Raw genomic sequence first — 15199 nt, forward strand, 5'->3', positions numbered from 1 at the left:
TGGCAGTAGAAGTAAGCATTAAAATGCTCCTGGGAGGCACTGTTATTAACAATCTTGGCTTCAATGCTTTTGCAACCACTCTTTAAAAAAATGCTTTACTCAGGGTAAACAGTAGAGTGTAAAGACTGAGAACCCAGCAATGATCTTGGAGCTTCACACAACTTACCAAAATCAGTTATTTTGTCATGGAATCCAGGGTCCAGGTAATTCCCCCCTGCAAACTGCTGCAATTTTTAACACATTTCTTTAGTTTTGGAAGTCAGTGTACTGATTCCCTTTGCTCCAGTGCAATATTTGTTTGCTTTTAGTTTCCACAACAAATACAAAAGTGTTTAGAAGGGGTTGATTTACTGAGAACCACTTTTAATTTATTTTAGGGTGTACACCTAAGATGCTTAAAGTCAGGGATGGGGAATCTCTGGCTCACTTGCCTAATCAGGGCCACCAGTTGCCCCCTCCCCATTTGGCCCGTGAGGCCTTTTTGGGTCAAGCCATGCCCCCTGCCCCACACATGACGTCATGTATGACATCACTGAGCAAGAAGTAATAAATGATGTCACCTGTGGAGCAGGTAAGGGCAAGGCTCTGGGAAAATGGCATTTTGAGAGATTGAAAGGGTGTCTGTAAAGCTTTGAAAAGGGCTTCTGAAGACGCCTGTGGGTCAAAACATCATTGTGTCATCAAGGAATTTGCAGGTAGGCGACTCTGCTTGTCTTTGCCTCAGTCCCTTATCTTCATAGCATTATTTCCAGATGCTGGCCATCTTAGTAAAAAGGTAAAGGGACCCCTGACCATTAAGTCCAGTCGTGGCCAACTCCAGGGTTGCGGCGCTCATCTCACTTTATTGGCTGAGGGAGCCAGTGTACAGCTTCCAGGTCATGTGGCCAGCATGACTAAGCCGCTTCTGGCGAACCAGAGCAGCGCACGGAAACGCCATTTACCTTCCCACCGGAGTGTTACCTCTTTATCTACTTGCACTTTGACGTGCTTTCGAACTGATTTAACCCACAGCGCTACCTGCGTCCCTTGGCCATCTTAGTATGTTACATCAAAAACAAGAAAGGGTCTTGTGATACCTTAAAGATTTAACACATTTAATCAGGCGCACTCCACAGGAACCTATGCCACAATAAATTTGTTGGTCTTTAAGATGCCACAAGACTTCATTTTGGCATTATGGCCACAATGCAGAAAATAACAACAAACTATGGTTAATCAAAACCCGAAGTAAAAGCTTCTGAATTTCTGCACACCCAACAAACTGTGGATAATTTTAGCCATATTTTTATTTGAAACAAGCCAACTTCAAACCACGGTTTCCTGTCTCCTCCTTGCAGATGCCTTGTTCTACAGTTACGTCACATATCAGCGCAAAATTTAAAGGTGTTACTTAGAAAGGTGAAAGGTGAAAGGTGGCCTCTTAGATCTCCCTCCCTCTGATGTGGAAAAATACTTGTGTCTGGGATGTACCACTCAGACTGCAGTGATTGGCTCCATCAAAAGTAGAAAAAAGCTTCCTATATGTAAATGTGAAACCTAAATATTGGGAAGGATGCCTAGTTTAGAGGATTTCATATTGGCATCTAAGGAGAGATCCCTCCAATGCCTGCATTTTATTCTATATATCGTTTTGTATTTTATATTTAATTATTTTTTATTTTGTATACTGCCATGTCTTTTAATGTGCACCCTGCCTTGAGACTTAAGTGAAGAGGTCATATAGAACTTATTTTAATAAGGGATGGAGAAACTTCAGGTGTTCTTTAGACTCCAACTCCCATTGGCCCCAGCCTGCATGGTCAATGGTGAGGGATAATGGGAGTTGTCCCTTGGCAACATCTGGAAGTTTATAGACTTTAGGTAAAGGTAAAGGACCCCTGACCATTAGGTCCAGTCGCAGACGACTCTGGGGTTGCGGTGCTCATCTCACTTTATTGGCCGAGGGAGCCGGCGTACAGCTTCCGGGTCATGTGGCCAGCATGACTAAGCAGCTTCTGGCGCACCAGAGCATCGTGGGGATTTGAACCGCCGACCTTCTGATTGGCAAGTCCTAGGCTCTGTGGTTTAACCCACAGCGCCACCTGCATCCCATAGACTTTAGTTACCCATTATAGACTTTACTGACCATTCAGGAATCAAGTGATAAGCAATGCCTATATGAACCAGCTGTGACTTGCAACTGAATATATACAAAGCTTCCACTGAAACCTTGTGACTGGGGTGAAATGAAGAAGTAATTTGGAAACTTGGACAATGATGGCATGGACTTTAGATGTCGTATATGAAGAACAGTCAGAGCAGCTGGACAAAGGGAACTTGAAAGCACCTAATGCCATTTTGCTATTTTTTTAAATGCATACTTGTGAATTTACCTCAAAACATTCGTTTATTTAATTTTGTCTGCTTCTGTTGTATAGAATTGGAACTCAGAGTGTATAAAGAACGAAAATAAAATTCAGCGAAGAGAAATAACCAGAATAAGAAATGGGCAATGTTTTCTGTTCTCTCAGGTCTAGGCAGTCATCTCTGACAGAAAAGAAACTACCAGAACCCTCACCTTTATCAAAGAGAAAAGCCTATGAGAAATCTCCAGATAAACCAAAGTCAAAAGAGCAAAAACAGTAAGATATATATGTATAGATATTGTATATTAATAAACATTGTTGCTTGAGAGTTACAAATATTGAAAGCATTGTTGTCAGGATAAAATGTACGCCACCTGGAGCTCCTTGGAAGAAAAATGGGATATAAATGCAATAGATAAATACTTGTTTTCCTTCAAGAAGTTTCTTTTCATTGCATTGAATATCAATGCAACATCTGTCATTTTTTTTTTAAGGCTTCGATGTCTTTGAAAGATACACAGCCCTATATTTTTTCAACCTTGAATTCTTTCATTTTACTCTGCCCTTTTCCAGGTATTGCTTAACTTTTAAAAATCAATAAATGTTTGAGTACACTGCCATCTTGTGGCCAGCAGATTTTAAAAAATAACTGTGTAAGGATTATATTTCTGTTCTGTCAGGGGAGCATGCAAACTGCATTTCTTGATTAAGCAAGCAGGGCACCAATGAGTTGTTCTGAGGCATGTTTCATTAGTTTTTTTTTTAACCTCTCTAACAATTTCATTTTCTTTCTTTTTTTCCCTTTTAATTTGAAGAGGCTTTTAATGTTTGATTTTTTTCTTGTAGCTCAGATTCTGGAACCTCAGAGGCTAGTCTGTCACCTCCTTCCTCCCCACCAAGCCGGCCCCGTAATGAACTGAATGTTTTTAGTCGTCTCACTGTTTCTCAGGGAAACACATCAGTTCAGCTGGATAAGTAAGTCGCAAAGGGAAAGACCAGATTCCCACATCGCCCAAGGCGCACATAATAAGCCGAAAACATAGCTACAAAATGTTAATGTTCTGGCTCTCTCTGGCCAGGGACTGAAAGTATACTTGCTATTTCTCCTCTTGTTTGTCCCCACTCCCAACCTCTCAAAGTAGCTTTTTAGAAATGGCATGGAATTGCCACGGTTCCATCTCTTGTTTCCTGATGAATCTTATTTCTTGTGCTTCTATATGAGTTAAAGGTAAAGGGACCCCTGACCATTAGGTCCAGTCGTGGCCGACTCTGGTGCTCATCTCACTTTATTGGCCGAGGGAGCCGGTGTACAGCTTTTGGGTCATGTGGCCAGCATGACTAAGCCGCTTCTGGCAAACCAGAGCAGCGCACAGAAATGCTGTTTACCTTCTCGCCAGAGCAGTACCTATTGATCTACTTGCACTCTGACGTGCTTTCGAACTGCTAGGTTGGCGGAGCAGGGACCGAGCAACGGGAACTCACCCTGTCACAGGGATTCAAACCGCTGACCTGATCAGCAAGTCCTAGGCTCTGTGGTTTAACCCACAGCGCCACCCGCGTCCCTTCTATATTAGTTATATTCCCTCTAAACCAGGGCTGGGGCCTGCTCAAGAGGCTCAGGGAGGAGGCAGTAGACTCTGGACAGCTGAGAAGGGCGCTGCCATTGCGTGCTCGCCGCCCATCCACCCATCCACCGCTGCCTGATCCTCTCTGTCTTTCTTTTACCCCAGCCCATCTCAAGGCAGTTGTGGGGCAGAGTGGCCTTTTCAGCTTGCACCGTCTGTTTTTCCATGCCGTGTCCTTTTAAGTCTCAAGAGTACTTCTTTGCTAGGCTCAACAGCACAGTGACTCGGCGGGTGTCAGTATTCTTACAGTTAGGGTGTTCCTACACAAATGAATTTTCCAGGTGCTCTCATTCAGCACCCATAAACAACATGTCTTAGGGTAAAAAAATAAGATAATTCCTTCTAGTAGCTCCTTAAAGCTAAAGGGACCCCTGACCATTAGGTCCAGTCGTGACCGACTCTGGGGTTGCGGCGCTCATCTCGCTTTATTGGCCGAGGGAGCCGGCGTACAGCTTCCAGGTCATGTGGCCAGCATGACTTAAGCCGTTTCTGGCGAACCAGAGCAGCACACGGAAATGCCGTTTACCTTCCCGCCAGAGCGGTACCTATTTATCTACTTGCACTTTGATGTGCTTTTGAACTGCTAGGTTGGCAGGAGCAGGGACCGAGCAATGGGAGCTCACCCCATCGCGGGGATTCGAACCGCCGACCTTCTGATCGGCAAGTCCTAGGCTCTGTGGTTTAACCCACAGCGCCCCCCGCATCCCTAGTAGCACCTTAGAGACCAACTAAGTTTGTCATTGGTATGAGCTTCCGTGTCTGCATGCAGATGAAGAAGTGTGCATGTACACGAAAGCTTATACCAGTGACAAACTTAGTTATCTGAAGAAGTGTGCATGCACACCAAAGCTTATACCAATGACAAACTTACTTGGTCTCTAAGGTGCTACTGGAAGGATTTTTTTATTTTTTTTATTTTGTTTTGACTACGGTAGACCAACACGGCTACCTACCTGTAACTATGTCTTAGGGTAGAGCTGTTGGCATAGGATACGACCCAGAGGGGGACATCTCAATGCCGCTAGCTTCCAAGTGTTATTTTTCTCATGTGACGACATGTTTGAGTTGATCCAGAATCTCTCTTGCAAGATTGCTGAACTTCAGACGCTGCCCAGTTTTGTTTAACTCTCAGCTTTTGATTGTAGGCTGGTGGCTTTTTTCCTTTTTTACTCCTGTTGCTGATCTTTCTGCTGTTGCGATCTAATGTTTTCCCCGGCAAGTCTGCAGCTACTATACATATCTCTAACAGTTGCTTGCAAATGTCCCCGTAGTTTAAGCCCATGCTTGTAGCTGTTTTATATACCAGCTAAAAGTAGTAACCATTCTAAAGCTGCCAATACACTAATGGAAACACTGGATTGTATCCAACTAAGTTCTGCTCAGAGTACATCCACTGAGAACAATGGACTTGGGCTAACTTTGCGGATTCATTTCAATGAGTAGTAGACATACCAATCTGAGTATGGCTAAATTGGATACAACCTATTGACATTTACGGCTGTTTTGTATGCTTTGAGCTTTAGCAATTGTAACCCAGAATCAAAATTTTGGCACGTTAGATTTCTTATCAAAATGAAGGCTTCAATATCCTTAATTGTTAAAGGAATACTGCTATGTTTTAAATCCGGATGATTTTTAAATCAAAGCAAAAATAACACGACCAAATCTCAATTTAGTTTTTTTTGGGGGAAACACACATCTTTTTTTATTTTAAACTAGATAACTGTAATTTTGAACATGGTTCCAAAGCAGATACCAGCACCCTTAGATTCCCCCCCCCACCCCCGCTCATAATGCATGCACGAATTAACATAAACGCAAGCAGGCACGCTGCAGCCATTTTATCAGGATCTCCCCCAACCGAGTTCTGTAAGGATTCTTGAGGAAGCTGGAAATGGCTTGCACAAGAGTCTCTATGATATGAACGGTAACTGGGGAAAGATACAGATTTTGCGGCTCACTCCCCCAGAGTTACTAAACTCAGTAAAGTCTGCAAACTGTTGCAGCCTCCTTACATAGCGATGCGATTGTTCATTCTTTTTGCAATGGAATCTTTACTCTGCTGATGCCTGTATTCTTTTTCCGTAATCCTACCACCGTTCATTGTAGGTCTGATGAAAGTGATTCCTCTCTCTCGGAGGTACACAGGTACTCTCTCTTCCTCCTTCCCATCTTCTGGAATCTTATTGATATGTTTAATACCTTACTGCAGTTCTTAAGTTAACTAACTCCTTTCTGCATGGCTATCTTTATTCTGTGTCCCCTCCAAAACATTCATATGTTCCTTGCATCATTTTATTTTTATTGTGATGGAAACGTAAAACATTTGGTGTGGGTTTTTTCTTTGTCCAGCATGTGTACTTTTTATAGCATTCAGTGGGCAAAAATTTGTGTGTTTGTGTGGTTCACTTCTTTTTGTTTAAACACATTTTTTTCTTTCTTTTAAATCCCTGGAAAACACGATAGGTCAATATACACTTTTTTTTGTTGTCCTTAATCTGCTTTGTTGATAGCGAAAAGCTATATTGAACTGTGTGGTAAAAGTCAGGGGTTTTTTCCCCGTATATCCTGTGCCGTTGTTCACAATAATATTGTATTCTAAAGATGGGCAGAATAACATCTCTGAAGGGAAAAATCTGTTTCACTAAAAAAGAGCAAATAGCAGTAATTACTAGCATTTTTATTTCCTATAGCTTAGGTACTGAGCAGAGATAACTCTGTTTCCTTTCTATAAATAAAGAGGCTAGGAGATATATAAGCAACTTCTAAATGAGTCAAATACAGAAAAGGATAGGAGTTACATTTCTTATTATCCTGAATTCAGATTACATGTTCAGACGAATTGGCCCTGTATGCACTATACATTTACAGCAGTGTCATACTACTTTAAACATCCATCGCTTCTCCTCCCACCCCCACCCCGTACCAAATCCTGGGATTTATAGTTTGTTCCAGGTGCTGAGTGTACTTAGGAAAACTCTATTCCCTTCATAGATCTACATCTCCCAGAGTGGTTTAACAATCAATAATCCCTCTTCCCTGGGAACTGTAGCTTTGTGAGGGGAATAAAGGAGAAGGGGACCCCTGACCATTAGGTCCAGTCGTGAGCGACTCTGGGGTTGCGGCGCTCATCTTGCTTTACTGGCCGAGGGAGCCAGCGTACAGCTTCCGGGTCATGTGGCCAGCATGACTAAGCCGCTTCTGGCAAACCAGAGCAGCGCACGGAAACGCCGTTTACCTTCTACTTACACTTTGAGGTGCTTTCGAACTGCTAGGTTGGCAGGAGCAGGGACTGAGAAACAGGAGCTCACCCCGTCGCGGGGATTCGAACCGCCGACCTTCTGATTGGCAAGGCCTAGGCTCTGTGGTTTAACCCACAGCGTCACCCGCGTCCTGTGAGGGGAATAGGGCTCTCTTAAGTACACTCACCACCCTTAACAAACTGCAGTTCCCAGGTTCTTTGAGGGAAGCCATGGCTGTTTAAAGCTGTAAAAGTACGGTGCGATGGGACCATCGGTAGCATCAACTGCATTCTCATATTTTTCAGCTGTGTGTGAGCTTTTATATTGCACACACAGCTCCTCTGCCTGCAACAGCTCGTCCATTCATTTAAACCGAGGAAGTAGGTCAATGTGCGCATCTCTCAGCACATCCCACTTTTTCTCCTTGATGTTTGTCACAGTACTTTGGACAGTCATCCCCCTTTCTCTCTCCAGTGCGGTCATTCGTAAGGGTTTCCTTGTAGTTGTTGTTTTTATGTTAGTTTATTGCGTATCAGCCACACAACCTATGCACTGCCCTTTTCAAGGATATATGTAACCTCTTCTCTGCTGTGTCACCTGAGAATTCTGCTGAAGTCTTCTACTCTTCTCTTTATTGCTGATACCTGGTTTGCACTATGCATGTCTATAGTCCACTTTAGGGTGTGTGTGTGGTTTTTTTTAAAAAGCAAGCAACGTCACTGGGCTTTCAATAGGCATTTCTGCAATCGTTTATTGTGTCTGAAATGCTGGAGCTTCAAAGCAGCAGGGAATTCAGTTTCTCCCCTGTTTGAAAGCAATTGCATTTGTAAGGAAAATCTGGAATTGGGTCCAATTCTTCCCTAAGTGCCACATCAGGTTAGAATACTAAATGCTCCATGTGCTGCATGCATCTACCTTGACTATACATTTCTTGCCAGGATAACTTCGACTGCATTTCTCAAAATGTATATGCTACTCACTTCCTTCTGACTTGGCATCCAATTTAATACTTTCACTTAAATTAAATTTAACACACACACACACACACACACACACACACACACAGCTCACTTTTCTGCCTACTTAGGAAGCCTCCTTATCAAGGGATATTGGTGTCCCCATTTGACAGGATAGAATACATTTTAGCTGTGACTTAACTACTGTTAATTCTGCCATGGATGCAACGCTTTTGTTAACGGAACCCAAAACTGCATGCAGACTGAAAGTCAATTTAGTTCAGGGATGAGGAGGAACCTGTTGCTCTGTAGATGTTGCTGGTCATCAACTTGCCTCATTCCTGATCATTAGCTATGTTGGCTGGGACTGATGGGAGTTGAATACCAACAACATTCAGATGGTATGGGGTTCTCCAGCCCTGGATCAGTTTTTTATGTATCCAGTCAGTCTAAGCACCCATTCATACTTCAGATTTCTGTAAAGGCTAAGCCCTTCATAGAAAAGTGAGTTGAAAACATGGGAAATTTTCCTCACCTGAAATGACCTCCATGAGAAGATAAGCAAAGGCATCCTTCTATCCCACATGGACGATTCCTTCATGCATTTATTTGTGCAGTTTCCCTGCTACCTTTCTGCTCTGTCAGGGACCCAAAGAGATGAACCAAAACAGAACGCAAGAATCCAACAATATTATACAGTGGTACCTTGGTTGTCGAATGTAATCCGTTCCGGAAGACCGTTTGACTTCCGAAATGTTAGACAACCGAGGCGCAAAGGGGTGGCTGCAAGTTCAATTGGAAAAATTGAATAACTCACAGCAGAAGCCGTTCAACTTCCGAGGCGCGTTCGAAAACGGAAACAATTACTTCCGGGTTTTCGGTGTTCGGGTTCCGAAACGTTCGGCTTCCGAGACACTCAAAAACCAAGGTACCACTGTAAAAGTCATAATTGGTGGCAGACCTTGGGGTCTTGAATTTCAGCAGCGACCTGTGTGACACCAAAATTCAGGGGCCCCCTCCTCTCATGCTCCATTCTAAATCATAGTTGGGGCATTCCCTGTGGTTCCCCAAGGCTCTGAACCCAGTTCGGTGTGTTAATGTGTGAAATGGTTCCCTGCTGGAAATCCATGGCAGCAACAAATTCTAAAACGACCAGTCCTTGTTCCAGACAATTTGTGATCTGATTCGTCGGGGCTCTCACTGTGTTCTTAAACAAGGGCTGCTCAAGGTTTAAAGCAGGCACAGGGTCACCTAGCAGGTTGAGTACCTAGCCAGGTAAACAGAGAGTACACATAGCCCTCACATCTGAGGGTTGTGGGGTCCACTCTGGCTTGCAATGGAAACATTCCATGCTAAAAGCAACATGCAAGCTGCTTTCAACATGATGAACATCCCCTGAACTCTGCTTCCCAAGGCAGCTGCCTCCTGAACTGCCCATATGGTTGAGTTGGCCCTGAAAGCATTAATTTTTAAATTTAATGAAAAAAATGGTAAGAGACCAGATGCATGGAAAAACAAACATTTTCCTTCTATACAAATGAGTGTAGCAGAATTCACATGACTTTAATCTAGCTGCTTTCTTGCAAACCAAGCAGTACTAAAGGAATCAAACCAATAAGCGCTAAATTCAACCAGAGCCAATAGTTAAATGTCCTGAAACAAGCCTCTGAAAATATGGAGACCAGCTTTGAAACACATTCTGGCACAGAGACAAATTGTCCCGCACGACTTCCAGTGGGCAGAAATTGGCATCAGCTCAAATTTGAATCCCATCAACAATTGAGCTAAAGGTGTGGCCTTAAAAAACATCAAACACAGCATGTATGACATTATAAAATTAGGACCTTTCATTTTGGGGAAAAATGCATCACAATTTTAATGAAGTTTTTTTCTACCACATATTCTTATTCAGCTGACCATGTTCTAGATGAGCTGGTTTCTCTGGCACAGAATTTGGATCTGTATGAGTGGGTGGTCTGGATTGCAGAAGGCGCCCAATGCCCTAATCTGATGGAATTCTGGAAAGTCTCAGAATTCTGGAGTTGGAAGAGACCGTGAGGATCATTTTGTCCAACCCCTGCAATGCGGGAATCTTTCACCTAAAATGGGTGGCTCAAACCCAGAACCCTGAGATGTGCTGTTCCTCAGCTTTTGCAGAGCAATGCCAGTGGGTGCTCTTGGCTCAACAAAATGATCAGGGTTGACCCCACCATCAGTGCTAGTGGTGGAAATGTCCTTTGTGGTAGGAGCAGAATACCTGAACTTGCAGTCTGCTGTATATAAATAGGTCAACACATTTGCCTGCCTTATTCTACAGATCCCTGTAAGATCTCTCAGGAGCCTAGCAGGGTGGGGGAAATGTATGATGTACGATGGAGAAATGACCTGTCACAAATTCTAATCCATTGTATCATTTGTTTCCTTTTCTAGAGGCATAATCAACCCATTCTCTTCGTCCAAATGCGTCAGATCTTCTCCAATTCATTGTATCCACATTGCTGAAGGTCATACGAAGGCTGTGCTTTGTGTCGATTCTACTGACGACCTCCTCTTTACAGGATCAAAAGGTTTGACATGTCTCTTGTTGGTCTTGCAGCTTTCTGAATCCTCTTCATATACCGACGGGGCAACCCAAAGAGAGAAAGCTGACTACTAAGAAGGGAGGCAAGCAATTGATGGAGAGATCCACTGTGAGGCAGTGTCTTTATCACAAATAATTGCTAGCTTTGGAGTTTTGCAGAATTCTTCACCAGGCCAGAAGTTAAAGAAGGCAGGGAGTGCATGAGGCTGGCTTGATATTGAAGCCACAGTCTGGAGTGGTGATTCGCCAACCACAGAAACTTCCTGGGAAAGAGGAATTTGGGTACCGCCATAGGAGTCCTGATAACTAACACATTGTGCTCTTCGTAGAGCTCTCTTCAAGGCTATTCACAATCCACTGTTGTTTCAGAATGAGGCAGCTAAGTAGTTTTGTGTACAGGCTGCAAAGTATATAGAACACTGGTTCTGTGGGAGCTTTGCTGGTAGAGATCGAAGGTTTTCCCTTTCAAAGGTCTGTGGCTGGAAAGTCAGTCACCACAGAGAGAGAGGGGGCTGAATCAAGAAAGACTTTGTTTTGTGTTCATGAAAGGTAGAAGCAAGTAACACCATACCACATCTAGGATTTCAAAACAGATTCAGTTATAGTGTCACAAAACACAGAAAGATTCAGAGCATTGCTAATAGTGTACATAAGCTTTTATGGCACATTACATACATCGCCCCAACTCCTGAGGCATGCACATTGTGAACAGGCGATGTCCTCAGCACGCTCCCTGCATAATCATCTTGAAGACAACTGACCATTGCTATTCCTTATATTGCCATACCCTGCTTAAGCGAGTATTACCCAAGTGTTGTCTCCAACCCTCTTAGTTCATCCTTTCTCCTGTTACACCTCATATAGCAAGCTAAACATTTCACATAGGAAGTTCCCAAATTAGCAAACAGGCCATTTCGCCGCAGACCACAGTCATTTCATGCCCTTTCTGTGCTGGTCCCGGGGGTAAGGTACCGTGGGTGTAGCAGAGTCCACACGAAGAGGGGCGAGGTCCGAGGCGGAGAGCCAGGCGGGGAACAGGAACGCTGGAACAGGAGGCAGAGCAGGGAACAGGAACACCGGATGGTCGGGAACAGGAGGCCGAGCAGGGAACAGGAGTACCGGATAGTCAGGAACAGGAAGCCGAGCAGGAATCAGGAACACAGGAAGGTCCGAAGCCAACAACGACGTTGCTCCCGCAACCTGGGGCCGGGCTGACTGGGCTTTTATCCTCTTCTAAGGCCAGGGGCGGTCCCGGCCCCCAGGAGCCCCGCCTCCTCTGGCCTTAAGGCGAGCACTCCTCCTGGGGGCAACCAGTTCCCTTCGCCTCTCTGCCCTAAGCCTCTGCAGATCAGGAGAGGCCGAAGGGTTACTGGGCCCTGGAGGAGGCTCACCTGTGGCCACTGAGTCGTCAAGCCCCTCTGGGGCCAGAAGGGCTTCACCTGGGGCCAGCTCCTGATGCACTGCCACAGGTGCAGGCTCTTCAGCATCTAGGCCTTGCCCCAGTTCAGCCGGCCCTGGAGGCGGGGACTCCTGTGCAGGCTGGGATTCCTCTGTTTCATCCTCCGAATCAGAATCCCAGGCCATCACACTTTCCTTCCTTCCTTCCTTACCAAAACCAAGCAAAAGGGCGATTCTAAATAAAAGGGATTTCCCCATTATCATTATTCATCTCCTCTTCAAGATGTAATGAAATCTCCACAGCAAAATTGGGAACCAAACAAGAGTATGTTAAAAGACCAGTGAAGCCTACTGTAATATAAAACACAATATAAAATGCATAAGAAATGTGTATGGTGCTCTTATGGGGCTTCTTACTCCTGCAATTTAGTGGTGATTGGGTGGTATCTAAGTTGTTTCACGCACCAAAACAGTATATCTGTGTTGCACAGTATATTACAATGTTATCCACTTTTTAATTTGCTGTTCTTCTTCTGCTTTCTTTTTGTTTAGATCGCACATGTAAAGTATGGAATTTGGTGACTGGACAGGAAATAATGTCTCTGGGTGGTCATCCGAACAACGTAGTATCTGTAAAATACTGTAATTATACTAGCTTGGTCTTCACAGTCTCCACATCTTATATTAAGGTGTGGGACATCCGCGATTCTGCTAAGTGTATCCGAACGCTAACGTAAGTTGCAACTCTGAAAAGCAGAATTTTAATATTAACATTTGGCATACCATTTTGCAGTAAGCGGTGAGAAAATTGTACTTAACGTTAAATGTAGTTAATCTTAAAGCTGAAGATTAACTGAAGATTAAAGCAGATGGCCGTGTCTTATAGTGTGGAGGAGTGGGGTGATGCAAGAAAGAAAACTAGATGCTGTGTTTTGTTGTTTAATGTCTGCTTCCAGGTGGGCACTTAGCACCTGGGTAGCATATAGTAGAGGCTTTATGGATAAAAATGATGAGCTTAGGTGAAGAGTGGCAAGTAGAAAAGGCTGAAAGAAAGGGATGTGAAGTAGCAGGAAGAGTCTTGTTTCTCAGCAAGTTTTGAGTTGACCTCACCCAGTCTCTCCTGTCTCAGGAGTTGTTGCGTGGCGAGGTCCCACCTCCCACCAGTAGAAATAAAGACTCAAGACACATTATTTTAGGTGAATGGGCTACAATTGGCCACAACTTTATTGGTTCCAGGTAAAGAGCGGTATTGGCTTAGGCATTGGTTCTATCCGACTATCTGGCTTCAGCCAGTTTGCTTGAAGACCGGGAAGGGTTAACACCAGCAGGGGGAGCCCTGCTGATGCACATCAACTAGGAACACCCCCGGGGTCACTGCTCGGGGACGCGCTTTAGGCCCTGGCCTCCATAGGCTTCAGACGAGGCCATGCCCCCCAGAATCCTTTACCGGACTACCCTTCAATATTTGGGGGAGGTGATGGCGCTCCCCCCCCCAACACATCTACTTAACAATACCAATACCAATGCCTAACCGCCAAAACCAAAGGAGTTGTGACAATTTGCTACGAGGTAGGCGAAAAACCAAATGGCCGGTGCCAATTTGCCAAGTGGAAAAAATTCCTACCGGGCCCCTTAACGGCGACCAATCAAGGTCCATAGCAAGGTCAGAAGGGGTACCTTAAAAGAGTGAGCGGGTGGGGAAAACACAGCAGCTGAGTGGTCCAAAGAGGGAGATCCCAGGGCCGTGCCAGCCTTAAATGAGGCAAGCCACACACCCCGAGCCAGCTGATTGGCTGGCGTGAAGCCCGCAACACCACCTCCTCCCAAGGTCGGAAGTGGCTTTATAGAAAGTCAGACTATGGATTTCACTTTACTTTGAAAGCTTCTCCAAAACCACAGGGCAATATCTTTCCTGCCCCTGTTTTCTGATACCTTTTTAGCCAGAGAGTAATCTGGCACTGGAAAGCATATAGTCTACCACTGGCTTTTGAGGCATCAGTTTACATTTCAAGTTTCCCCCTGCATACTGACGTCTTCAATTCGTACATGCAATTCATACATGCATCCTGGTCGTGTGATGGCTCAATCCATGTGCAGATGGATTGCCATTTTTTAGAACTCTTGATTTTTTTGGAGACCTCTGAAATGGATTGATTACTTACACATGGTTTTGGGCAGTGCTTTTTTTCTGTGGGGGTGGCGCAGGGGAACACATACCCCTAAACATTTTGTGAATCTTTGTACTTTTGTCCATTTACTGTATTGATTTTTCCCAATTTGAACTATAAAATGGGGATTTTCCTGAGTCAAAATGAGAGTACCCCTAAATGTTTTTTTTAAGGAAAAAGCACCTGGTTTGGGGAATATTTTGTTTGCTGTAACTAGAACTAGAAGTAACTAGAAAAGTCAGCAAACATTGGTCATATTGTGGCATTTGAATCTCCCTTGTACTCTTGAACCTGAAAGGCTCACCATAACTATGTCTGTCATTTTCCCCAGTTGCCTGCTTAGAATATTTCGCCTAGACTGGGCAATAAACATACAAATGAGATATAAATAAATACATTGGAATTGTTGCTTATAAGAGGCTTGGAAGCTTTGCACGGATGATCCCCCTCATCCTTTGTCCACATGCAGAATACAATGTGCTTGTGGGATTGATGGAATCACTTGGTGTGTGTTTTCCCCTCTTAGATAATTGTAAGTTTATTTTCCTCTTGTTTTTCTGTGTGCAAAACTCAGGTCTTCAGGCCAAGCGATGCCAGTAGATGCATGTTCTGGCAGTACCAACAGAACAGTGACGATTCCAGCTGGAGAGAACCAGATCAACCAGATTGCTCTCAACCCAACAGGCACATTTCTGTACGCGGCTGCAGGAAATGCAGTGAGAATGTGGGACCTGAAGAGGTAAAGCTTTCCAAAATACTTACTGAGCATGCAAAGATCCTGTGAAGCCCAGTGCGGCTGCAGCCAGTGCTCTCCTCATCCTCTGTTTGCCAACTGGCACATCCATGGCAATAGTCCATGGTAGGGAACAGCCTATAGGCTTTTG

General features: G+C 44.3%; 1 protein-coding gene across 10 annotated transcripts in view; it reads left to right on the forward strand.

The window, feature by feature from the left end:
• The window catches only part of KIF21A (kinesin family member 21A), a 100325-nt gene that overhangs the window by 77572 nt on the left and 7554 nt on the right, over positions 1–15199 (forward strand). For 4 of the 10 annotated variants that reach the window (XM_028747701.2, XM_028747702.2, XM_028747703.2 and 1 more), the window contains 6 exons: positions 2511–2621; positions 3192–3320; positions 6080–6118; positions 10599–10735; positions 12700–12880; positions 14890–15054. In XM_028747701.2, the coding sequence (XP_028603534.2) occupies positions 2511–2621; positions 3192–3320; positions 6080–6118; positions 10599–10735; positions 12700–12880; positions 14890–15054 (762 nt within the window). The remainder of the gene's footprint in view (positions 1–2510; positions 2622–3191; positions 3321–6079; positions 6119–10598; positions 10736–12699; positions 12881–14889; positions 15055–15199) is intronic. The other 6 variants (XM_028747704.2, XM_028747709.2, XM_028747706.2 and 3 more) reach the window with 3 other exon arrangements.

This window comes from Podarcis muralis, chromosome 10 (genome assembly GCF_964188315.1).
Source record: "Podarcis muralis chromosome 10, rPodMur119.hap1.1, whole genome shotgun sequence".
Taxonomy (NCBI): domain Eukaryota; kingdom Metazoa; phylum Chordata; class Lepidosauria; order Squamata; family Lacertidae; genus Podarcis; species Podarcis muralis.